The 25,428-nt window shown below is 39.0% G+C and overlaps 1 protein-coding gene across 2 annotated transcripts in view; it reads right to left on the bottom strand.

Moving 5' to 3' along the window:
- The window catches only part of dync2h1.L (dynein, cytoplasmic 2, heavy chain 1 L homeolog), a 248,690-nt gene that overhangs the window by 63,339 nt on the left and 159,923 nt on the right, over positions 1 to 25,428 (bottom strand). For both annotated transcript variants that reach the window (XM_041582681.1, XM_041582682.1), the window contains 6 exons: positions 22,620 to 22,745; positions 15,670 to 15,780; positions 12,759 to 12,914; positions 10,559 to 10,634; positions 7,739 to 7,944; positions 5,801 to 5,905 (listed from right to left, as the gene is read on the bottom strand). In XM_041582681.1, coding sequence (XP_041438615.1) covers positions 5,801 to 5,905; positions 7,739 to 7,944; positions 10,559 to 10,634; positions 12,759 to 12,914; positions 15,670 to 15,780; positions 22,620 to 22,745 — 780 coding nt within the window. The remainder of the gene's footprint in view (positions 1 to 5,800; positions 5,906 to 7,738; positions 7,945 to 10,558; positions 10,635 to 12,758; positions 12,915 to 15,669; positions 15,781 to 22,619; positions 22,746 to 25,428) is intronic.

Below are 25,428 nucleotides of genomic sequence, written 5' to 3'. Positions count from 1 at the left end.
ACGACCCTAGCAACTATGCATTGATTTGAATAAGAAATTGGAATATGAATATTAGAGGGACTGGATAGAAAGAGGAGTAATAAAAAGTAGCAATAGTCTTTGTTTTTTAGATGGAGTCAGAAAAAAAGGCAAATAAATTAAAAAACGATGAAAGATAAATAATGAAGACCAATTGAAAAGTTGCTTAGAACTCTATAACATACTGAAAGTTAACTTAAAGGTGAACCACTGAGGAGTTCTGTGACCATATAAAAGTACAAGGCCAAAGGCTGAGGACACATGATTTATTATAAGACGGGTATTGGAACTTTTATCCTGAATGCTCAGGGCCTGGGATTTTCCAGATAATGGATCTTTCCATAATTTGGATACATACCTTAAAGGGATTCTGTCATGATTTTATGGAGTAGTTTTAACCAAAATCCTTAGACACGGAGCACCAGCGATGTTAAAACCATCACTTTTATTAGAAAATGTTTGAAAACATGAATGGAGCGCACAACAAACTAACGCATGGCGCGTTTCGTGGACAAAAGCCACTTCCTCAAAAGCGATATTCATTTAATCCATATGAACATTTAAAAAAACACGCCATCTAAAAACAGTAATCCTTGCAGTGCTGAACACACATACATATAGAAAATCGATAAGGGGCTTGTACCACTCATACATTTCATAATATTAACATTTAATATAGAAAATTCCATAAATATATAAAAGCTTCATTATTTCACTAGAATACATGGACTAAAAAATGGAAAAGTCTAGAACCAGATTGAAAAATTAGAAGTTAATTGGGAACAACTAGTTAATTAATAAGGGATAACAAATTAATCCACAAATTTAATTAGGAAAAAAACAAGTTATTTTCCAATCCCGATTTAATGAACCATACATCTCTACCGTTTTAAGTTGATATATCCAATATGCCTCCATTTCGAAAAGGGTCTTATCCTTATCACCCCATCTTGGAGTGTCAATTACTTGAAAGGTTACCTTAGATACTTTATCATGTTGTTCTATTATATGTTTGGCAATGGCTGATCCTCAACTCTGATACTCAAAAATTCCCTTTTAAAGCGCACCTGTCACTCAGACACAAAAATCTGTATAATGATAGTCCTTTTCAAATTAAACATGTATCTAATTTCTATTTTTTATTAAAGCATTCATAGCGGTTGTAAGCTCATTTAAAAATCTCAGCTGTCAGTCAAATATTGTCTGTCCCTCCTCTATCACATAGACATAGAGGCGGGGCAAGCAATTACTTTCACTTTCCATTCAGCACTTCCTAGATGTCACTGCTTTCCCCACTTTCCCCGGTTCTCTTCACCATTTAATTGTTTAACCAGTACATGGGGATGGACATCAGGTCCCCCATTCTGGTGCACAAACAAGATTCTGAGATGATACAAGGCATGTCTTAATAACAGTGTCCACAAAATGGCCCCTGCCTGCTTGCTATAATTATGAATTCCCAGACTGAAGGAAACAAGATTCAAATAATTTATATATAATTTTTAGTGTAATTAAAGTTCATTTTGCTTGCCTAATGTGATAAAACAGGATTTAGAATAATTTTTTTGGGTCCCCTTTAAGGCATGGGAAATTTTTGAGGAAGAGGGACCTGAACATGTTTGAGAAAATGCAAAAGTGTGATATAGACAAAAAGATGGAATCAAGGTCAGGCACAGGCTAGATGCAGGATGCAATCAGTAAAGTCAAGAACAGGCAAGGGCCAAACCAAGAATCATCTACAATATCAATAAGTCTTAGGCATGAATGTATGTATAACACTAGGTTGGGCAAGAATAAGTACAGGACAGGTATTTAAATATTCAAATTTCATGCCAAAAGGACACATGTCACGGCACACATATGTGCAGATGGAACTGGGGACTTGTGTTGAGACATAGGAGTGCAATCCAGTCTCTCGGGACTCCTTACAATTATTTACTGACCTTTCTGAGAGTTTTCACATTATTGGCTACAAAATAATTGAAATGTTATTTTAAGCAGACAAAAAGTGACCGTTCCCAAGCTAGACTCTACGAGGAGATATACTACTACATACCTTTTGAACTTTTTATAACCTTTCATTTTGGAAAAAAAAAAGCCTCTTAAAATGTTTCCTGGAATAGTAGAGCATTTTAAAATAGATTTCACTGAAGCTGAAATTCCAGCCTGAAAATGTCACTGTCCGTACAGAGGAAATCAATAAATAGCCAGCAACAGGCAGGGCAGGGATTCTTTTGGGGAAGCTGTGATCAGACACATTTCCTTGTCCGAAAAAAAAAAAAAAACTATTATGAAAACAAAACCAGTTCTGGAGTAAATAGACGTTTGCAGTCATAAGGGCTGAATACATATTGGTGTAAACTGATTTATAGTTAATCTACTGGTCTTTGGACCTTTGTTTATTATGGTGTAAATTGTGTAATACGCAAGAGCAACTTCTTCAGTCATTTACAATCGGTGAAGTTCTCATGAACAATTTACTGTACAACAAACCATATGCCAGATGCAATCAACACCCCATTTTTAAAGGAGAGCTCAACCCCACACAAATAAAAATCCCTACCCAGTACCCTATATAGTCCCCCCTCCTTGCCCCCCCACATAGGTGATAACATCTATAAGTGCCCCAATCCTTGACTCACCTATAAGTGCAGAGTAAGAGCAGCGGAGCTCATGGCCACCATCTTCCCAGCTCTTCGGAGCCCTAATCTTTGTGTTGGACAACAGTGAGGAATATGTAGGTGCTTTATAAACATGTGATAACTATAATAATATTATGGGTTCTTCAACTGAAGTGTTGAAGCACCAATTATTTCTCTCCGCTCCACCTCCCTACAGGCAGTGACCAACAGCCACTGCTTAATCTTTTTAACATGGTACAGATTCAAAACAAAATTCGGGTTTTAACAGCAGCAATTTCTTCATACTCGAAGTTTGCCATGAGGTCTATTTTCCAATACAAAAAAGTAAAAAATTTGAAGGCACACTGAATCGTAAAATAAAAACCACTGTTTATTATAACATTAAAAAACAAGTGGCTGCTGTGAAAGGGACACCTAACGCATTTTGGGAACAACCCTTAATCGTAGCCAATGATTAAGGGGTGTTCCCGAAACACATTAGGCTTCCATTTCACATCAGCCACCTGTTTTTTAATATTATAATAAACATTGTTTTGGTTTTTTTTTTTATGAGGCAGTGTGCCTTCAATTTTTTCTTTTTGGTCTTGGATAGTCCTAGTCTGAGGAGCTCTGCATGAATATAGGCACACTGAATCCTCTGCAGTCCGTCTGTGATGTCTATTAAAGGGAGCAGGGGTGAGTCTGAATTGTTTTGTTGAACCGTTACAAATAACGAGGTCTATTCTTCAGGAAAAAAAGTGGCCTGCATCCGCCACATTCCTACGTCAAGACTGACTCAACAGACTTTCCTGTGTCCAGATAATCACTGTCACAATGTGCAATTCATTGTCGTCTGCCAAGTGTCAATCAGAGAGAGCAGAAAGCCTGTGCTAAACCCAGTTAGAAAACAAAGGCAAAGATCTGATTGGTTGCTCTGGGTAACATCACCGGTGAGGTTTGTCTCCAATGTTTTACATAGCATGATAAATAGGGCCCTATAAGTTACATTATCTTACTGCTGTATGAACATGGGTGCATAGTAACACTGAAATGAGAGAATAAAGTTACAACCAGAAGATTTAAGGTTTATTCAGCCGTATTCTGACCGTCCACTTAATGCAGAATAATTTCAGCTTGTAGGAGATGGAAATAGGCAATTATTTACAAGGCTGGGTTTCTTAGAACAAAGCTGTACAAGTCTTTAGATGCAGTAAAAGGATTACCTGTTCCTTACACGAGTTAGAAAGAAATGAGAACTTCCTTCTTACTGCAGTGAATATACTTGTTCTACTGGAGAGCTTTGTGTTTTACTCATACAGCTCCTGTATGTTGTGGAAGTCACATAAACACAACTTGATTTGCCTTTGATACGGTGTTTATGTAAAAGGCCACTAAAGGTGGCCATACACGGGCAGATTAAAGCTGACGATATCTGTCCTTTAGACTAATATAGCATCTTATCTGCCCATGTGTGGGGATGTCCAATGGGTCTCCCCGACTGATATCAGGCCAAAAATCGGCCTGATACTGATCGTGCAGGTTTGATTTTTCCTGTGTTCGATGACCAAATTGGATAGTTGATGCAGTCCTACGATTCGTCAGTGCCCATTTCCTTCGTTATAATCCAATCGTTTGGCCCTTGGGTTTAAAGTTTGGATTAACCCGATATCGCCCTGCCATTGGTGAGAATATTGGGGAAAGATCCTTGTGAAACTAGTGGATCTTATTGTGTATGGCCACCTTTAGACTGTAAGCTTCACAAGTAGTGATGGGCGAATCTGTCCCGTTTCGCTGAAAAATTTGCGAAACTACGAAAGAATTTGCAAAACGGCGAAAAATTTGTGAAAAGTATTGAAGTCAACGGGCATCAAAATTATTTTGAGGCTGAAATTTTTACATGTGTGACTTTTTGTCCAATTCATTAAAGTCAATGTTCCTCAAAATTATTTTGATGTGCGACAATTTTTACACAAGCGACTTTTTTGTGAATCCATGCCTGGCGCATAAATTCACCCATTGCTATTCACAAGGGCATGTTTGAGTTATGTACAGGGCTGATAAAAGTGGGATATATTGCTGTGGCAGGGGGAAGGGGCAAGACTTGTAGGGCAGTGGGTGGATCATTGGTCGGGTTTTGACATGATCAGGGCATGACTGGTAGGCCATTTTTGTTTCTATTGTGGTTCCATTCTACTTGCTGAAAGGGCACCCACCCAGTGGGGGCAGGCAACCAATTTGTGAATAAGTGGAGCCCCCAGGTGAAAGGGGCGATAAACCCACAGTAGTACTGGGCCCTGTGATTCCTAATTGTGGCCTTGGTAATGTAAGTAAATGATAATAATTTGCTAGGAATAGGACATTCTATAACATTTTAAATGTATCTTAAAAGTAAACCACCCATTTAATGAGTTCAATAAATAATATGAGAGAACCTACATTTCTTCTCCCTACCTACCTACCTGACTTGAAAATTGAAAAAAACTACGTTGATCACTAGTGGTGATGTATATAAGTTGGGCATATCTTCCACACCCAAGCCACATTATTTGTACTGCATATACCTCCTCCATTTGCCAACCCCATCACATTTTTCTAAAACAAATAGCAGCTTTTACCTGGCGGCCATCATCAGTAATACTGACATGTGCAAACAGAGCATGTATGCTGTAAAGTTCATGCAATGCAGAATGCAGGGTTACACATTCACAACATACTTTGATAAAAAGTTCAGCTTTGGTTGAGCACTGTAATGGTTAAACTGAGCTCAGGGGAGGTGGTTAGGAGAAAAAAATAGAATCAAACAACTAGAGCAGAGTTTGTATGGGAACCAGCAATGCTATCTCTTCATTGGCTGTTAGACTGGAGGGTGCGTTTAGTAATCTGAGCTGAGAAGAACTGAGCATGCTCATGAGCCAACAGCCAAAGTAAATTCCTGATGGAGGGGGTAGAGTGGGTTAGAGGAGGAGAAGGATTTCTAAGTGATTAAGGGGAAGCTGTAGCCTTACTGTTAACCTTTTAGCAACCAGACTGGCAGGTATCTAAACATTTCAAAGAGGCTGTTAGCTGATTACATTTCTGCGTGTGTGTGTGGGGGGGTTACATGTCCTTTAATCATGTCCAAATCATTTTAGAGAAGGTAATTGTGAAAGAAAAATATTTACCTGTGAACTAATCATTCGCTGGGATGAGCGAGCAATGTTAGCAGGGAGACCGAAGAATGCAGGCTGGTCATCTTCTGGGATGCTCTCAATAACTGCACGGTAGTCCTGAAAAAGGGAGAAAATGACAACTAACCAAAACTATGGCAATTAGATTAGAACATCCAGAGGTAACTATTTTGATTAGATTTCGTCTGCCATCTCTACATGCAGCCACACTATTTTGATTTGAACACCTAGTACCATAGCCTGTAACAGGTCACAGTCTTCATTCATTCTAATGGCTTACAATCTCAGCTATTGTAGCAGGGAAATTGCTATGCAAAGTACATATTGCATTTATGTGGAGAGCACAATCGGTGACCAAGTTCTGCAGCTGTAACTCTGCGAGTTACTGTCTCTCTTTAAAGAGTATCACAATGTATTCGTTTATCCTCCCTACCCAAGAATCCAGCCGGTGGGCCAGTCCAAAGTGTGGTGTTTATATTTGTAAGGTTATACCACATAAGTCTTAAAGGAGAACTAAACACTAAAAATGAATGTGGCTAAAAATGCCATATTTTATATAATGAGCTTATTGCACCAGCCTAAAGTTTCAGCTTGTCAATAGCAGCAATGATCCAGGACTTCAAACTTGTCACAGGGGGTCACCATCTTGGAAAGTGTCTGTGACACTCACATGCTCAGTGGGCTCTGAGCAGCTGTTGAGAAGCTAAGCTTTAGGAAAGGCCAAATGTGGTGTTTCTGCTGCGTTTTTACATTGCGTTTTTAAAAAAGAACAGCCAGGCGTAAATACGCCACTGAAACCACATGCGACCGGCAACATGCGTTTTTCATGCGTTTTTCAGCACGTAGGATTCTTTTCCCAAAATGCACTTCTCATTGTTCTCATTGAGAATTTGGACGCCATATTTAAAATACGATGCGTATTTACGCAAAGTGTGGTTTCAAACGTGCTGATCCCATAGAGTCAATTGATTTGGTAGTTTTTTGACGTATTGGCGTTTCTGCTAAAAAACGCCAATACTGGCGTCCTGTGACGGATTTCAGCTTGCAAGCGCACTTAGTGAATTGCCATAGTGCGTTTTCAATTAGTTTCAGTGGTAGTGCAGTTTATGTGTATTTACGCCTGGCTGTTCTTTTTTAAAAACGCAAAGTAAAAATGCTGCAAAAAAGCCACGTCTGGCCTTGCCCTTAGGGGTCATCACAGATTATCAAGCCGAAAATGAGGTTGGCCTGTAATATAAGCTGATGCGACAAGGCTGATAAATTCTGATGCTAATTGCACTGGTGTCTAAGCTGTCGTGTAGTAATTATCTGTATTAATTACTAATCAGCCTTATATTGTGACATTTCTATTCTATGTGTACTGAATATTGTGAGTGGGTCCCTAAGCTCAGTAAGTGACAGCAGCACAGAGCATGTGCAGTGAATCAGCAGAAAAGAAGATGGGGAGCTACTGGGGCATCTTTGGAGACACAGATCTTTACTGCTGAAGGGCTGTTGTTGCCTTGGGCTGGCACAGAAGCACAAAACATAATGTACAACATTTCTACCTACTTCTTTAGTTAAGCTTTAGTTTTCCTTTAACAAATGCTTCTAAAGAAGGGTTGCAAACATAGTTCCACATGCGGTGCTAGATCACAGATCACCACCAGTAAAGAAATGAATATCAATATTTAAAAGATAGGAGAAGGAAAGCAGAAACGAGTTGTTTGACTATATTAATATTCTTATAGACCTAAGAGTCAGCTAGATGTAGAACAGACTACATTACATCCTCTGGCAATGGCCTGACCAAACCAGGCAGAAAAGGGTTCCTTCCCCTAGCTCAGGTTTACAGTAAATCCCTGGTCTATATAAGCCACAATCTGTAACTTAGCTGTGGCCCAAACACAAAAATGTACAACTATATACAAAAAAATCAGTCTGCATTCTTACCATAATGCTACATGAGTTAGGTAAAGAGAAAGGCAATGGGATAGCAGTCATCTTGCCACCACCAGAGGATCCAATTGCATAGGAACTGAAGATCTGTTCCAAATAGGAACGGAGAACTCTCAAGTCAAAGAAGTTATCCACTCTTCCACCATAGATGGCATTTTCCAAGAGACCATGCACAAAATCCCATTGAAAGTCTCTATTGCCTGCAGAGAGAGAAATAAACATCTTTTAAGCAATCAACCTATATTCAATCAACGGTAGAAACACATACATAATAAGGATGCTTATGGATAAAATGTGTTACAAAAAATAAATTAAAAAAAAACAACCTCAACATACTGTATCTTGATGGGCAGTGTGCATGATCATAAATATGCCTCAAATCTATATGTCCTATGTCTCAAACAGTATTTGAAAAGGGTTTGTTGGGCAGTTTCTACTCACTGGGTCCTCAGCACTCAGCAATTACTTACTCATGTGCATCGGCACTACTGCAGTCTAAGGGGCACATTTACTTAGTTCGAGTGAAGGAATAGAATAAAAAAAATTCGAATTTCGAATGATTTTTTAGGCTACTTCGACCACGACTTCGAATTGAACGATTCGAACTAAAAATCGTTCAACTATTCGACCATTCGATAGTCGAAGTACTGTCTCTTTAAAAAAAAACTTTGCCACCTAAAACCTACCGAACCTCAATGTTAGCCTATGGGGAAGGTCCCCATAGGCTTTCTAAGCTTTTTTTGGTCGTCGAAAAAACGTTCGATCGATCAAAATCCTTAGAATCGTTCAATTCGAATTGAATCAAACTATTTTTCGTTCGATCGAACTAATTGCAGTAAATCCTTCGACTTCGATATTCGAAGTCGAAGGATTTACCTTCGGCGGTCGAATATCGAGGTAAATCTGCCCCATACTGTGCTTGGTTACACAATAATCAGGACACTTAAAAATGTGGACACTAAGGGGCAGATTTCCGAGTTTAAAAATTCACACATTCAATTTTTAACACCCATATTTGAGATTTATCACACCCCGACCATAGAAACAGTCCGAGTTCGAATATTCTCCACCGAAAACCTGCAGAGTTCATGTACAAGTCAATGGCAGAGGTATGTTGAGTCTTGTGGAGATGTTAATGTCCTTATTGAGATTCAAGTAATTGTTTTGGGAGAAAAATTCGATTTGTACGAATCGAATACGATTTGAATTTTTTGGGCAGAACCATTCAATCAAATATTAGCCATTTGAATTTTTTCTTAAATAACCTCCCAGTCAAATCGTGAGTATATTTGAATTTTAAAAAACTCACATGAATTTGAAATCCGATCTTTGATAAATGGGCCTCTAACAGGGTCGAGTATACACTTTAAGGATGTTATTTATCAAAGGTTGAATTTTAGAGTGTTTTATAACTCAAATAAACTCACAACTGGAGTGGTTTCTTATTTAAAGGGGAACTTTCTCACAAATCAACTATAAGCTATAAGAAATTTACTAAATATAATCAATTAAGATTGTAGTTTCTGAACTGATCAAGTTATTCTTCACTCTCCCTCTCTCAGCTGGGAGTCTGATTTTTGAAATCCTTACTCTCTACATGCAGAATTTGTGCCAAAGGCAGTTATTTTGTTAGATTTTGTTTGTACTGGAATCAGTTATTTGAGTGAGCTCTAATTCATCTGTTAGGAAAGGAAACCCCCTATAAGATATATTGGATCTAACTGTCAATGAATATCTGACACCCAACTGCTGCATGAAGACAGAATGAAGAGAAACAGATGCTGAGAGAGGAATAGTGAACATAAACTCGACTATTTCAGAAACGATACAGAATTTCTAATTGATTATTTCAGTATGATTAAGCTTATATAACATTTTCATTTTAGTGATAGTTCCTCACTAAGAAAGAACTTGAATGGAAAAAAACTCGAATCAATGAGTTTGGGGTTAACAACCCGAAAACTAGAATTGATTGAGCATTCGGCGGGAAAAAACTTGAATCGCTCGAATTGATTGAGTTTTCAGGAGAAACCCTCAGGAAGAAACTTAAACATCATGAAGGCTATTAACATCTTCAAATAGTTCAAGGGTCTCCTACATGGCCTTGAAAGGTTTTAGCTGGAGTATTTTCGGATTCAAGCTATTTCCAGTTCCTGGGTATAATAAATCTTTAAAAAAATTTTGTTTGTCTTCTGAAAATTGATTTTTGACCAAATAACTTAGGAAATGCAAATTTTCATTGGAAAACACAATTCGATCCTTAATAAATCTGCTCCTAAGTGTGAGTAGACCATTTTTTGCCTCAAAATTTGAAAACAGAGAACTTGGTGCTATGGTCCTATAGAAATGAAGAGAACCAAAGAAGTTTCTTTTGGTGAAACCTGTGTTTCCTCACCCATTGAAGAAGGATAATGTGACATGTAGATAATATCACTACATATATGTACCATGGTGTAACACAAAAAACAAAATGACAGGACTGCAGCCATTGGCAGTGCAGAGAGGAGTTTGTGGGTTCTCCTCAGAAATACATGGTTCCTTGCAACCCTCCAAAAACATAAAGGCAGGAGAACTGGCTCCTAATAAAACTCACTTATTACAGAGAAAAAAATCTGAATTATTTGGATAAAATGAAGTCTATGGGAGACGGTCTTCCCTTAATGCTGAGCTTTATAGATAATGGGTTTCTGGATAGCAGATCCCTTACTGTAGTCGTTACACTAGAGTAACACATGCATGGTAAACCAACTTGGATGCTTTCAAGACACTTTCATTTTCATTTCATACAAAGCACAATGCAGTGTATTACCTTACCTTCAAAAAGCCTGTCAATAATGTCATAAGCTGCACGCAGGTCCGCCATGGAAAATTCATAAAATTTTGTCCATCCCTACAAAATAAAATGCCAAAATATGTAACACTTTAACCAATACAAACAAAAAGCGCACAAGAGGTCAATCCCTCACTCTTTCTTTCATTTTAAACCTTTAAAGACTGAAGCATCACTCAACAATTCAAAAATTAAAAAATCACCCAAAATATGTAACACTTTAACCAATACAAACAAAAAGCGCGCACAGAGGTCAATCCCTCCCTCTTTCTTACATTTTAAACCTTTAAAGACTGAAGCATCACTCAACAATTTAAAAATTAAAAAAACACCCTAGAAATTCCATGGTATGTAATATTTTGGGGTACACTGATTGAAGCTTTGTGGCAGATGTTACATGACTAGTTGTGCAGTGGCTTCCCACTTTCCCCACCATCCGACAGAAAGATAAGCAGGAGCACTACTGGTGGTGTAAATAATTATAAGCACAGTTCCCAATGGAATGACAGCAAGTTTCCTTCTATGCGGACACTTTTGAAATCATGGTGTTGATAGATTTTTGCCGGCCTAGCCGCGCAGTAGATGAGTTGTTATGAATGCTGTGCAAGCTGTAATTAATCATTACAAGGATGAACCTAACACTGGTGCACTCCAGCTAAACCAACAAACTGAAGTACACAGGGGCAGCAAATCTCCCTGGATTACCCATACACTGCCCCATTTGTCAAACAGCTACGAAGAGGATAAATTGCCTGGTGCATTGTGCTCACACGCCAAATAATTAACTGTGACACCGATTCAAGTTAAATTAATATCATTACAGAGCAAATTTGGGACACGGGTGAAGTTGCATTGCCGAGGCTGCATCTTAAAATGAGGATTTAGTTGTTAGTTTGAATTCTGTTCACAAGAAACCTTCAAGAAATAACGACAATACCCTTAATGTTCTCTTTACCTTGAGGAGCATCACATTCTCTAACTGTTGCACTGCCAGACGGCTACAGCAGAAAGGTAATTAATAATCACCAGCCATGAATACAGAATGTTCTAAAATGAGCTGCAAACTTCCAAAGAAGTTCATTTAAGGACACGGGTAAGAGTCGAGCTGAAATGTCACTATAGATAAGAGGTATGCTCATTTATTGCCATGCACAATAGTTTTACTGGTAAGGTAATGGCTTCTTTATCACTCCTACAGGAGCATTCAGTCAGAGGTGGATCACAAGCTATGCACTCCATTATTTTCCGGTAATCAATTTGTTGTCTTTCCTTCCACTCATACAACACTTCTCTATCAAGCTCCATCCTGGTTCCAGATGGATGAATGGGAGTTTGTACAGTGTCCTACAGCCATAGACTGGGCTCTGCACATTTTCCAACTTCAACATTATCCTCCCATTGTGCCTGGCACACAAACCCAGACAGCACTCTCCTTCTTTCTCTCCCAAATTCCCTGTTAGTATCTTCCTACATTCCTTTAGCCTGCCCTCTAGAGGGGAACAGGACCGAAGGTCCTTCAGAAGCCTATATTATTTCCAGTTATGATTTATATAAGACTTATTAGAGGAGTTCAGGAGAAGCAAGCAAAGAAGATATGATATATCCATAATGTTATCTAGTATAGGTAAATCTGTGAAGATTTTCATTCATCCAGGTCATGGTATATCTACTATAGGTAAATCTAAAACAACTGGACTTGCTGAGTAATCATTGAAGATGTTTCACTACTCATCCGAGCAGCTTCTTCAGTTCAACTGACTGGTGTGGGAAGTTCTCGGTTTATAAACTCTTGCACTAATCCAATCACAATGGCAGATTGTAACTCTTCAGTTGAACTGAAGAAGCTGCTCGGATGAGTAGTGAAACGTCTTCAATGATGACTCAGCAAGTCCAGTTGTTTTTAGATTTACCTATACTAGATATACCATGACCTGGATGAATGAAAATCTTCACAGTCATCCATAGTTTTATATACCCTACAACTTTATGTTAAAAATCACAAATATACCCCGGAATCTTTCCTATTCTACATGACCCCCCCCCCACACACACTTCTTCTGCAATATAATAGCACCACTTAGGTGAGGAGCTATATACAAAATATTCAGCATGCAAGGCCTTTATTGCTGATTTAAAGCAATGTACACAACGAATAATACCTAATTAATCAGAGCATTTGCTTACCTGTGGTATGTAATTTCTTCTTTCTTGGCACACTGCATGAAACCAAGCCAGACTAAACAATGCCTGTGCCCGGGGGGTTTTCCCATTTTTGCTTATCTGCTCAGGTGTCCATGATTCATATGTCCTCATTAGGTTTTTCTTTAGTCCTGGGGGCGCCTAGAAGTGTTATATATATGAAATATGTATATCAGCTGATGCAGAATATGATGCATGTAAGGGATGGTCAATATGTTGCAAATATACAGTATATTAAAAATATAAATATAAATATATATATATATATATATATATATATATATATATATATATATATATATATATATATATATATACTGTACCATAGTAATGGAGGGCACACACAAAAATACCATCAACATTGATTTTGCACAGTAAAAAGGATTTTTTTTAATTTTTTAATTAGTGTGGAGTCAATGCTGTGGATATATATATATATATATATATATATATCTCAGATTTTAGATGGCGAATGGTTGAAGTCTAATTTTTAAAGAGACAGTATAGAATTTTTTTCAAATTCGAATCGAATTTGGACTATTCCCTAGTCGAAGTGCACAAAAAATAGCTCAAATTTTTTCCATTAGAATATTCACCTTGACCTTTGATAAATCTGCCCCTAGGAGTCACCACAGATTTACATTACCTGTATGCTGGAACCTTCGGCCTCGTGCTGGAACTCCTTAGTAACTTATAACATCCTTTTTATTTATTTTTTTACAAGAGGGGGTACTTTATTCACGTTATAATCTTTCAGCAATCTATAGATGTTCAAGGACTGCAATGACTATCCATTTGCGCATGCTTCTGCCCTTTAGTTTGCTTTGTATTTTTACACTTGTGTATTCCACGTTCCAATGGCTGTAGCTTTGATTACTTTTTTAAACATCCCCTAAAATTTTTCATTTGCTCAGAGGTTGAGTAGATCCGGGAATCTCATCCCTGTATTTCCCAGGAGTATAGGGAAATGGTAACATGTAATGATGGTGGAACTGTTGATCCAAAAGACCAGTAAGGAGTAAGGATCCTAAAACATTGCAAGGATTCAAAGGCCAGGTACTAGCAACAAATAGTGCACAGGTAGCACTGCCAAGTACAACTATAGTACAAGTACAACTATAGTACAAGTACAACTATAGTACTAGGTTTTCCAGATAATGGATAATTTATATTACCATACCATGTATGGTGGAAATTGCTGGCAGGATGGCAATCGGTGCACTTCGTTTTCCGAAGTCGCCTCACGTGGAAACTTCAGGCGACTTCGGAAAACAAAGTGCTCCGAGTGCCATATTGGCGGCGATTTCGATTCTAGCTGTCGGGAGGCAGTTCGGGGAAATTAGTCACCCCGAAGAAAAGACGATTTATCGCCGGGCGACTAAATCTCCCTGAATCTGAGCATGTGTCTCTGCCCTAAAAAATCAAATAAGATTGTGTTGCCTCCAATGAGGACTAATTATATCAAGTACATGTTTGGGACGTGTTATCCAGAATGCTTGGGACCTGGGGTTTTCCGGATAATGGATCTTTCCGTAATTTGGATCTTCAAACATTAAGGGGCAGATTTATCAAAAAGCTTCGAAAAATAGAAAAAGCTTAGAAATTCGACCATCGAATTGGAATACTTCGACTTCGAATATCGAAGTCGAAGTTTTTTACATCGAATTTGGCAATTTGCGGTCGAAGTAAAATCGGTCAAACTATGAAATCCTTCTAAACGAACGGTCGAATAGTCAAAGTATTTTTTTACTTTGAATCAAATTCGAAGTCGTAGTAGCCTATTCAATGGTCGAATTTTTTTACTTCAAAAATTCCCTCAAATTCACTTCGACCCTTGATAAATCTGCCCCTAAGTCTACTAAAAAAAATCATCTAAACATTAAATAAACCCAATAGACTGGTTTTGCCTCCAATAAGTATTAATAATATCTTAGTTGGGATCAAGTGCTAGCTACTGTTTTTTTATCACAGAGAAAACTTTTTAAAATTTATTTGGAATTATTTGGATAAAATGGAGTCTATGGGAAAAAGTCCTCCCGTAACTCAGAGCTTTCTGTAGAATGGGTTTCCAGATAATAGATCTCACACCGGTACAAGGGACTGTTATTATTACAGCGAAAGAGGAAATCATTTTTAAAAAATTTGAATTATTTGATTAAAATGGAGTCTATGGGAGATGACCTTCCTGGAATTCGAAGCTTTCTGGAGATCCCATACCTGTATTCTTTAGTATATGAAATATTACACCTGAACAGTAGCAGATGTGACTGTCATGATTATAACCGTTGCCATCAGAAAAGTACAAAATCCCTTTATCTTTTAATCTCTGGTGCTTTCATGTTCAGTATCTCGCAGGATAATCACTTGCTATGCGCATGGCCCCCGTTTTGCTTTGAATTTAACATTTGTCTTTCGGCATCCGATGCTTTTCTCTTCGACTAACAACTCAGAGAGCCATTCTTGCAATTAGGCACAGAAATAAATTATTCTCTTACCTTCTCCACTAAGCAGGGAAAGTGATTATCTATTAGTCTATCTGTCCAACTGTCTACCTATCTCTAGAATGTGTAGATCAGAATAAAAAAAAAAGTTGGTCTTCGTATTTTAAATTGTTTGGTGTTTGAATTTTGTCCCACAATATTGCCAATCTGTTACCTTTCTGTTAGGGTCCTCTCCTATTGACCTTCCATTTTAATGCAATTAATGTTGATGTTGGCATCCTACTGCACGTTAACTGATGGTGAGCTATCCCTTTAATAAGAATGCTAAACAGAGGCTCAAGTTATTTTAGTTGTATAACTAGCATTTTAAACGTGAAGATGCCATACTTATGGTACTTTTTAGAGAACTAACCTCCAAGAGAATTTCACTTGCAATATTTTATTTTTGTTCTTACCTCGTACGTTATCTTCAAACTGGACTGGAGCAGTATTGGTGTAAATTTTGGGTGAACTTCGGCAGTGAGCCACAGACGGAAATTAGCCTTTGGTTGCAAAGAATTTAATTCCTGTTTTGTTGCAGAAATAAAAAATGGCCATTATAATATATGCAAATAAAATAATTTACATATTCGCTTTTATGATATCCTTGTAAATACAATGAACAAGTTAATAATAATATATGTGGATACCCCATTATCACGTGGGTGCTCTTTGGCTTGCAACCACTCGAATACAGAGCTTGCGTTAGTTAGTTATTGCGTGAGTTAATGAGTTAGTTAGTTAGTGAGTTAGTGAGCACATCAGGAATTTACTAACCCAACCCCTTCTCAACCCTTGGCCTCAGGTTGGGAATGGACCTTTTAAGGGTTTGTTCACCTTTAAATAAACCTTTAGTATGATGTAGAGAGTGATATTCCGAGTCAATGTGCACCTGGTCTTCATTTTTTTATTATTTGTGGTTTTTGAGTTGTTTAGCTTTTTATTCAGCTGCTCTCCAGTTTGCAATGTCAGCATTCTAGTTGAAATCTAGTTGTTAGGTTCCAAAAGTGGGACTGACTAGAAATTGGAGTAATAAAAAGTAGCAATAAAGATAAATGTGAAGCTTTTACAAAACAGGTGTTTTTAGATGGGGTCGGTGACTTCCATTTGAAAGCTGGAAAGAGTCAGAAGAAAAAAAAAAAAGCAACTAATTAAAAGACAAAGAAAAAATAAAAAGTGAAGACCAATTGAAAATTGCTTAGAATTAGAAATGAAAGGTGAACCCCCCTTTAAGGCGTAATCCAGCCCCCCTTTAGAAGACATCAGAGCAGGGTCAGACTGGGCCTGTGGGACACTGGGAAAAAACCCGGTGGGCCCCATCCTCATGGGCCTCTGCCGGCCCAGAACTCTTCTACTGATCTGCCTGCGGCATCCAACTAATAATTGTTGGTGAGCCCCCCCAACGTCCAGTCCGACCCTGCATCAGAGGAGGCTGGCTCTGGCCAACACTATCCTACCAATGATGAAATAGTGGATGAGGAGGTGCATAATTGACCAGTACTGAGTGCTGCAGTGGCCAAATTCTGACTCCAAAGTGGATGCCAATTTATCAGGTGAAACCCATCAGACCAGTGGTGCAAATTAGTTAGTAGTCCCATTAATTCCTTCATGACTGGAGGCATGTGCTTTTTCAAACCTTCATTCAAAGACAATGGGGGCAAATTCACTAAAGGGCGAATGTTCGCCAGTGACCGCTTCACCACACTCTGCGCCACTTCGCCAGGCACCAATTCGTTACCACTACTCTTATTCACTAAAATGCGAAGTTATGTCTCAGCAGCCGAATGCTGGAATTTTCAAATTTTCGCTAGTGTTACTTCGGCTGGACTTTCATAGCGAAGCGTTCTTTTCTGCCTAGTGAAACTTCTCTAGCACTCTTGCGCTTAGGTTAATTTGAATAGGACGGGTACCTAAAAGTCACATGGACATCTTGAATAAAGATGCTGGTGCAAATGCTTGAAGTGACCACTTTTTCAAACACATGTCCAATAACCCATAATAAATACAGAGGAGATCCTCTAATGCCCTAGATATGAGCCCACAAATGTGTCAGGCCCCTCAAATTAGTTTTTTTAAAATTCCTCACACATAAATCTTTAATAGTTCGGACTCTTGAAGGCAATCCTACTTTAAAAAAAGAAACGTCTGCAGCGTTTTTAACAACTTTTATGCATTTCCGGCATACAGGATATGATGTCACTGACATAAGATTGAGGAGGATGAAGCTTATCAGTTCGCCTGGTCTGATGTGGCAAAGGAAACTCTGATGAAAGAGGTAACCTTCAATTAAATTGGCATCTTTGTGAATTTGCGGAATAACGACTGTTTGCCAGAGTGAAAAGTTGCCTGGCGATAAGGTGTGAACGAACACTAGTGACGGTCTTGTTTACTAGCGAATTGTCCTCTACGCCTGTTAGTGAATTGGCGATGTCCCTGCAGATGAGATTTCTGGCGAAAAGTTGGGGGACTACCCTGTTTAGTGAATCTGCCCCAATGACTGATGGTCTCATCTCATTCGACTAAACGGTGTCTCTTTAGTGTAAATGCATCTCTAGCGATGTATGTAAGGCTACTAAACCTGAGCTTTACCTTCGATTAACTGAAAATGAAGTCTAGAGTAATAACCAGCTAGAACAAGGAATATGCAGTATATATATATATATATATATATATATATATATATATATATATATATATATATATATATATAATAGAAATTCAGGGCAGAGAAGCCCGTGTTCATCTCAGCTGCTTGAAGAGAAACACTGTTCTTTATCAGGACAAAAGCTAAAAGCAAAACGCCCAGCAAAGACATTATACTCACTCTCTTATTTCCAATAGAATGACCCAGATTATCAAAATGTTATTTAAAATTTCCAGACCTAGCTCAGCGTCTGTTTATATGAGGCTGACATTTCACAGCTGGGCAAGAGTGGTGGCGAGAAAGAATCCCTGCTGCTATGGCAATTCTCTTTATTGAATCAATATGTACTAAATAAGGTGAGTTTTGCTTTCCCGGTGCATCCACCTGCAGCCCACGCTGGCCAGAGATACAGCTCTTCTTCAAATACTTCATCCCAAGATAAAAGGTCTTAGAAAGCAGATTTAAAACAAATTCAGCAATGCAGGAGGAGAGGATTTTAGCTATGAAACCGTCATATTTATACCCGCAAAATAATGCATTTTGTCTCTTCAACTGCCGGCATACAAAGTACATTTGTTACACCACAGTGCCATTTCATGAAATAAATCAGGGTTACTCCGGGGAAGTACAGCAGCGAGTAAACCGGGGGTGTACAGCGGGGAGTACAGCCAAGAGTACAACCGAGAGTAAACCGGGGTGTACAACGGGGGAGTACAGCCGAGAGTAAACCGGGGTGTACAGCCGAGAGTAAACCGGCAAGTACAGCCGAGAGTACAGCCGAGAGTACAGCCGAGAGAGTACAGCCGAGAGAGTACAGCCGAGAGAGTACAGCCGAGAGAGTACAGCCGAGAGAGTACAGCCGAGAGAGTACAGCCGAGAGAGTGCAGCGAGGGAGTACAGCGAGGGAGTACAGCGAGGGAGTACAGCCGAGAGTACAGCGAGGGAGTACAGTCGAGAGTACAGTGAGGGAGTACAGCCGAGAGTACAGCAGGGTGTACAGTGGGGGAGTACAGCCGAGAGTACAGTGGGGTGTACAGTGGGGGAGTACAGCGGGGTGTACAGTGGGGGAGTACAGCGGGGTGTACAGTGGGGAATACAGCCGAGAATACAGCGGGGTACTGCCGAAAGTACACCTGGGAGTACAGCTGGAAGTACAGTGGGGTGTAGAGGGGGGAGTACAGCTAGGAGTACAGCTAGGAGTACAGCTAGGAGTATAGCTGGGAGTAAAGCCAGGAAATGGGGTCAGCGTGAAAGGGGGTGGTGGGGCAAGCAAAGGCCTAGTTGCACTTAGTTCTCTTTGGATCTGGTTTGGCATCTCTGCAGAATTGGTTGGGTATTCTGCTCAAGCCCAGTACTTTTTGGTGGAAAACTTAGAGCTCCCCCATACTGGAACATGCCCCACATTATTTTTTTAACTTGCAATTACTTTTGTGAACAAACACATAAATTATATGAACTGAGGGGCAGATCTACTGAATGTCAAACTGGCTGGGATATCAAAAGAAAGGGTGACAAGTGAAGAGGCGCAAGGGACACTAGCCTGGGCTCAACTAGGACAGCTCTTCTATATGCACAAATAATATTTTGTTAGCAATTTCTAATGGCCAATCTGGCACAGCAGATGATTATTTCATACTTTTCATACAAGCCATTTAATGTTTATTTTTATGACTGAAATATCTAACCAAGCCATTGGCAGTCTTTCATGCCTCTCAGTTTGTGTCAGAAGAATGAGACACACAAAGGAGGTGCCGCCAAAGAGCTATTCAGCCGAGTACAAAGATGCTTTTGAGAATGGATAGGGCACCTGAACAGCTTAGGGTTGGCAAAAAGGAGCCTGCCAGGCAATTGTCAATTGTGAAGCCTGCCGAGAATATAACAACATACTCATAAAAAAAGCCTTTGAGCCATTTTAACTAGTCAAACCCTTCCAATGACACTGAAAGCTACAGTTAAGTCACAATTAGATGCCCCCAAGATAATCTCCATAAACCGGTATGGGACCTGTTATCCAGAATGCTTGGGACCTGGGGTTTTCTGGATAATGGGTCATTCTGTAATTTGGATCTTCATGCCGTAAGTTTACTAAAAAAATCATATAGACATTAAATAAACCAAATAGGAGTGTTTTTCCTCCAATAAGGATTAATTATATCACAGTTGGGATCAAGTACAAGCTACTGTTTTATTATTAAGAAAAAATTTTTTTTTTTAAAAATTTAGATTGTTTGATTATAATAATGTGAGACAACCTTTCTGTAATTCGGAGCTTTCTGGATAACAGTTTTCCGGATAACAGATCCCATACCTGTACAGAATACACAGTCCATATGCATATATTTCTGTATAGAAACAGCTCTGTGCCAGCACTCAGTAAGGCCATATCTATCCACGACTACATAGTGGGCCTCTATTCTGTTTTTAAACTTATTTTTGAAACCTGCAGAACTGTCCATAGGATTTCCAGGCATTTGAGGCTGGCAATTTCATAATTATATCATTTTGGGATTAATGCTTCTTTGGATAAAATACCAAATAAAGGTTCTAATTTAAATGGATTCGGTCATGATTTTATAGTTTACTTTTTATTTCTAAATAACACTGTTTACATGGCAAATAATACACTCTACTATTTAAAATTGTATTCTTGAACCAACTCATTATTTAGCTGTAATATTGGTGTGGCTGTATCTCTGCTATAAACCAGTGGTGTAACAACTCACCATGGTGGTCTCGTGGGGGGACAGCAGGGACGCCTGCCAATGTTCCCTCCGCAGGCGCCGGTTCCCTTGGGGCACACGCGGCGCCCCTCTTCATGATTTAAAGACGCCAGCACTCAATGGTAATTTTAAATGTTTAAATGGCTCATTTGGGCTACAGGACTTTGCCCATTATAGGATTGTTCCTGGTGCTCCTGAGCGTTTGTGCTATCTTTATTATTGATCCTGATTACTGTTGTGACCCCTGCCTGGCTTTTGACTATTCTGACATCTGTACCCTGACCCCTGCCTGATATCCGACTTCGCTTATTCTATATCCCTCTGATTGATCTCCTGGTTTGACCCTTGCCTGCCTGACTCTGTTTGCACTCTGCCTGCCCCGACCCAGCCTGATCTGACTACTCTTCTGTCTAAGCCTTGTACCGCGAACTTCTGGCCAAAGACTTTGCATTTACTATTGTGCCCCTGTGCTTGTTCAGAACCCCTCGCTTTGCACCTCTCTTTTTAAGACCTGGCGGCATCCGATTAGCCGAGGGCTCCTCCCAAATTGGAAGGTGGCTGCTAAAGGCTGAAGCAAGAGCCGAGACCAGGGTGCTTAGCATCGGTTCTGAATTAGGGTGCCAACCGTGACAATCGGTTTGCATGTCTCCGCCCATGATGCCTTATGGGAGAGGCTCTCATTTTTGGTATTTATGCGGTGCTGTATGTATGGCATTAGTCAGGTAAATACATTCTGATTTCAGTAGGCTTCACTTTGCATGTAATTGCTTGTGAAGGGCTTTTTGAACTATGAACATGAACGAATTATTTATATTACATTTCTGTTTCCTCCTCATCTGTCCAAATTATGCAGACATGGACGCCTAAATAGCTTTTACAGCTTTGCTTGACTTTTCCAGAAGTGGAATCCATGACACACGAAAGCCTAAATAGTTTTAATACAGTTTTACTTGCCTTTAGTAGTACTGGAAGCCATGGCACTTGGAAAACTAAATCGTTTTAAAGGGGTGGTTCACTATTATGTCAACTTTTAGTATGTTATAGTATAGGCAATTGTAAGCAATTTTTCAACTGTTCGTCATTATTTATTTATTTTTTATAGTTTTTGCCTTCTTCTTCTGACTCCTTCCAGCTTTCAATTGGGGATCACTGACCCCATCTAAAAAACAAATGCTCTGTAAGGCTACAAATGTGTTACTTTTTAATACTTTTTATTACTTGTCTTTCTATTCAGACCCTCTCCTATTCATATTCCAGTCTCTTATTCAAATCAATACATGTTTACTAGGGTAGTTTGGACCATATCAACCAGATTGCTGAAATTTCAACCTAGAGAACTGATGAATAAAAAGCTACATAATAAAAAATGAAAACAAATAGAAGCAGTAGCACACCTGGTCTCTCAGTATCCTCACCGGTGCTTGGGGTTAAAGGAGGACGGCACCTCCAACAATTGATCAATAAGATGAAACTCCAGCACACGGATGCTTAAGGGTTCATAATCTCACCTGACGAAGGGGTACACCCCCGAAACGTTGTTTCCTGTTTGGCATTGACAATAAACACGGGTTATGAACCCTTAAGCATCCGTGTGCTGGAGTTTCATCTTATAATAAAAAATGAAACCACACAGCACAAAAAATAAAAACCAACTGCAAATTGTCTCAGAATATCATTCTCTATATCATACTAAAAGTTAATTTGAAGGTGAACAACCCCTTTAATACACTATGGGGGTTATGTAATTAAAGGTACTAAGTTCTCTCAGGAGCAGTAACCCATACAACCAATCAGCAGGTCACGTGTTTAAAAGCAAGCCTCTTATTCGTTGCTATTGGTTACTGCCCTAGGGCAAACTTAGTGGCTCTTATTCGATATGGGAGTTTGACTTTCTATTTCCAGTACTGGAAGCCAAGATACATGGAAAACTAAATAGTTTTTTTTACAGATTCACTTGCCATTTCCAGTACTGGAAGCCATGTTTTAATACAGCTTGACTTGCCTTTTCCAGAAGTGGAAGCCATGAAATAACAAGGTGCAGATTCTTTAAGCAGAGCCACTCTCCTTCACGTGCGCATTCCCGTAAGGTGTGTATAGCGATATCAGCTTGGCCTTGACCCATCGCTACCTAAAAAGAAATATTGCAAATAACATGTGTATAGTGTATATCAAGCATAAACTCTCCAGCTATAATGGCTGGCAATCTTAGGTAGCCACGGAGTCCCGTTCCAGCAGAAACAATAAACCTACACATTCGCAGTTGCAGACCAGCAAGTCTCCTTCACGCTACACATGTCAAACACAAAGGTTGAGAGTTTGCAGAATGAGAAAGAATACCCCAAATATTGGAATAACACACATTTTCCCGTGTCCATTGGAACCAAGAGGGAATCTCCCGTCTAGAGGAATGGCCCGTCTAAAACTGAACTAAAGTTCTACTACAAAAGTGGGAGTTTGGTTAAAATGAATATACTTCACCAGCTGGAACCTTCAGAATGCCTCACAAGTAATAGCAGCTTTTGATTCTGTACACACTGATGGTATGTATGGGAACTCCTGCCATTTTACATCATGGAACAGATTGAACGACAGGGAAAATTATCATGTGTGCTTAAAAGAGAACTAAACCTTAAAGGAACAGCAACATAAAAAAATGAAAGTGTTTTAAAGTAATAGAAATATAATGCAGTGTTGCTCTGCACTGGTAAAACTGCTGTTTGCTTCAGAAACACTACAATTGTTTATATAAATAAGCTGCTGTGTAGCCATGGGGGCAGCCATTCAAAGGAGAAAAGGCTCAGGTTACACAGCAGATAAGCTCTGTAGAACATAATGGTGTTATCTGTTATCCACTATTTAACCTGTGCCATACAGCCCTTTTTCATTTACCATTACAGAGAAAAGGGAAATAATTTTTAAAAATTTGGATTATTTGGATAAAATGGAGTCGATAGGAGACTTTCTTTCCGTAATTAAGAGATTTCTGTATAATGGGTTTCCGGATAATGGATCCCATACCTGTATTGGGTTTATTAAATGTTTAAATGATTTTTAGTACACTTAGGGGCACATTTACTAAGGTTCGAATATCGAGGGTTAATTAACCCTCGATACTCGACCATCGAAGTAAAATCCTTCGACTTCGAATATCGAAGTCAAAGGATTTACCGCAAATACTTCGATCGAACGATCAAAGGAAAAATCGGTCGATGGAACGATTAGATCCTTCGAATCGAACTATTCGAAGGATTTTAATCCTTCGATTGAACGATTTTCCTTCGATCGAAAAAAGCTTAGAAAGCTTATCGGGAAGGTCCCCATAGGCTAATATTTATGCTCGGTAGGTTTAAAGTGCCAAAGTAGGTAGTCAAAGTTTTTTTTAAAGAAACAGTACTTCGACTATCGAATGGTCGAATAGTCGAACGATTCAAAATCGTAGGTTGAAGAAGCCAAAAAAAAAAAACTTCGAAATTCGACGTTTTTTTACTTCGAATCCTTCACTCGAGCTTAGTAAATGTGCCCCTTAAGGTATGGTGAGACACATTACCACTTCTAGGTCCCTAGCATTTTGGATAACAAGTCCCATACCTCTATATACACTATGGGGCCCATTCACTATGGGGTCCGTTTACTAAAGTGCGTTAAAAATATTCGCACAATATACAGACAGAATTTTCGCCAAATATGTTATCGCCAGTTTACTAACATGCGGTAAATATAAATTTGCGAATATTCTTGCGCTAGAATAATTGTTCGCCAGTTATCGCATTCGCTGAAAATAACGCTACGTACACATTAACGCATGGTTTACTAAACAGCGAAATGTGCTAAAGACAAAATTAACGCCAGAATATTCGCAAACTTTTACCGCCACCTATGTAGTGGCGTAAAAGTATTTTTTTCGCCAGAAAATTCTCAAGGGGCAGGAAATATCCCATAATACTGTTTTTTTTTTTACCCATCATTCTTTGCTGACAGGAGACAGATCTGTAGCTACTGCTGACAGGATGTTTTGGCTTCTGCTTCTATCTGGTGCAACAGCAGCAGTTTCAGCTCAGAGTCGTATTATTGGCAGCGGCATCACAGTCCAAGGATTCGTCAGCCTCTACACTTTTTTGGTTTCATTGTGATTGGCTACATTAAACTGTGCATTTCTATGAAGCAAAGAGATTGACTGGTATCATTTCTTGTTCCTATGATTCTATTGGCAGAAGGGTTTATGTGATGCAGATATGTTTTGGTGTTACTCTGGTGATGTTGTTGGATGGTATAATCATCAGTCAATAAAGTTTATGAGTTTTGAAGATGCATTTCTGGCCATAAATGTCACAGTAAAAATTGCCATAATAACCGCCATAAAACAAGACTATTCTATAGCATAAATATTCGCAAAAACTTAATTTTTCGCCAGAAAATTCGCAACTCGCTAAAATTACCGCTAACGTAAGCTGGTTCCTTAACGTAGTTACCGCAAGTGATCGCAATGACTTCTGAGCGCATCGCTGTTTAGTAAACTTAGTCGCTGCGAATATTCTGGCGTAAAAATATTCTCGGCGATAACATGCGGAAACTTAAAGTCAGATTTACCGCACTTTAGTAAAAGGTAAAAAAAAATAGTTTGAATTTCGAATGTTTTTTTTGGCTACTTCGACCATCAAATTGGCTACTTCGACCTTCGAATCGAACGATTCGAACTAAAAATCATTCGACTATTCGAAAGTCGAAGTACTGTCTCTTTAAAAATTTCTTTGACCCCCTAGTTCGCCACCTAAAACCTACCGAGGCCAATGTTAGGGGAAGGTCCCCATAGG

The sequence above is a fragment of the Xenopus laevis genome, chromosome 2L (genome assembly GCF_017654675.1).
Source record: "Xenopus laevis strain J_2021 chromosome 2L, Xenopus_laevis_v10.1, whole genome shotgun sequence".
NCBI lineage: Eukaryota > Metazoa > Chordata > Amphibia > Anura > Pipidae > Xenopus > Xenopus laevis.
Note: the sequence above shows the minus strand (reverse complement) of the source record. Positions and strands in the feature narration are given on the sequence as shown.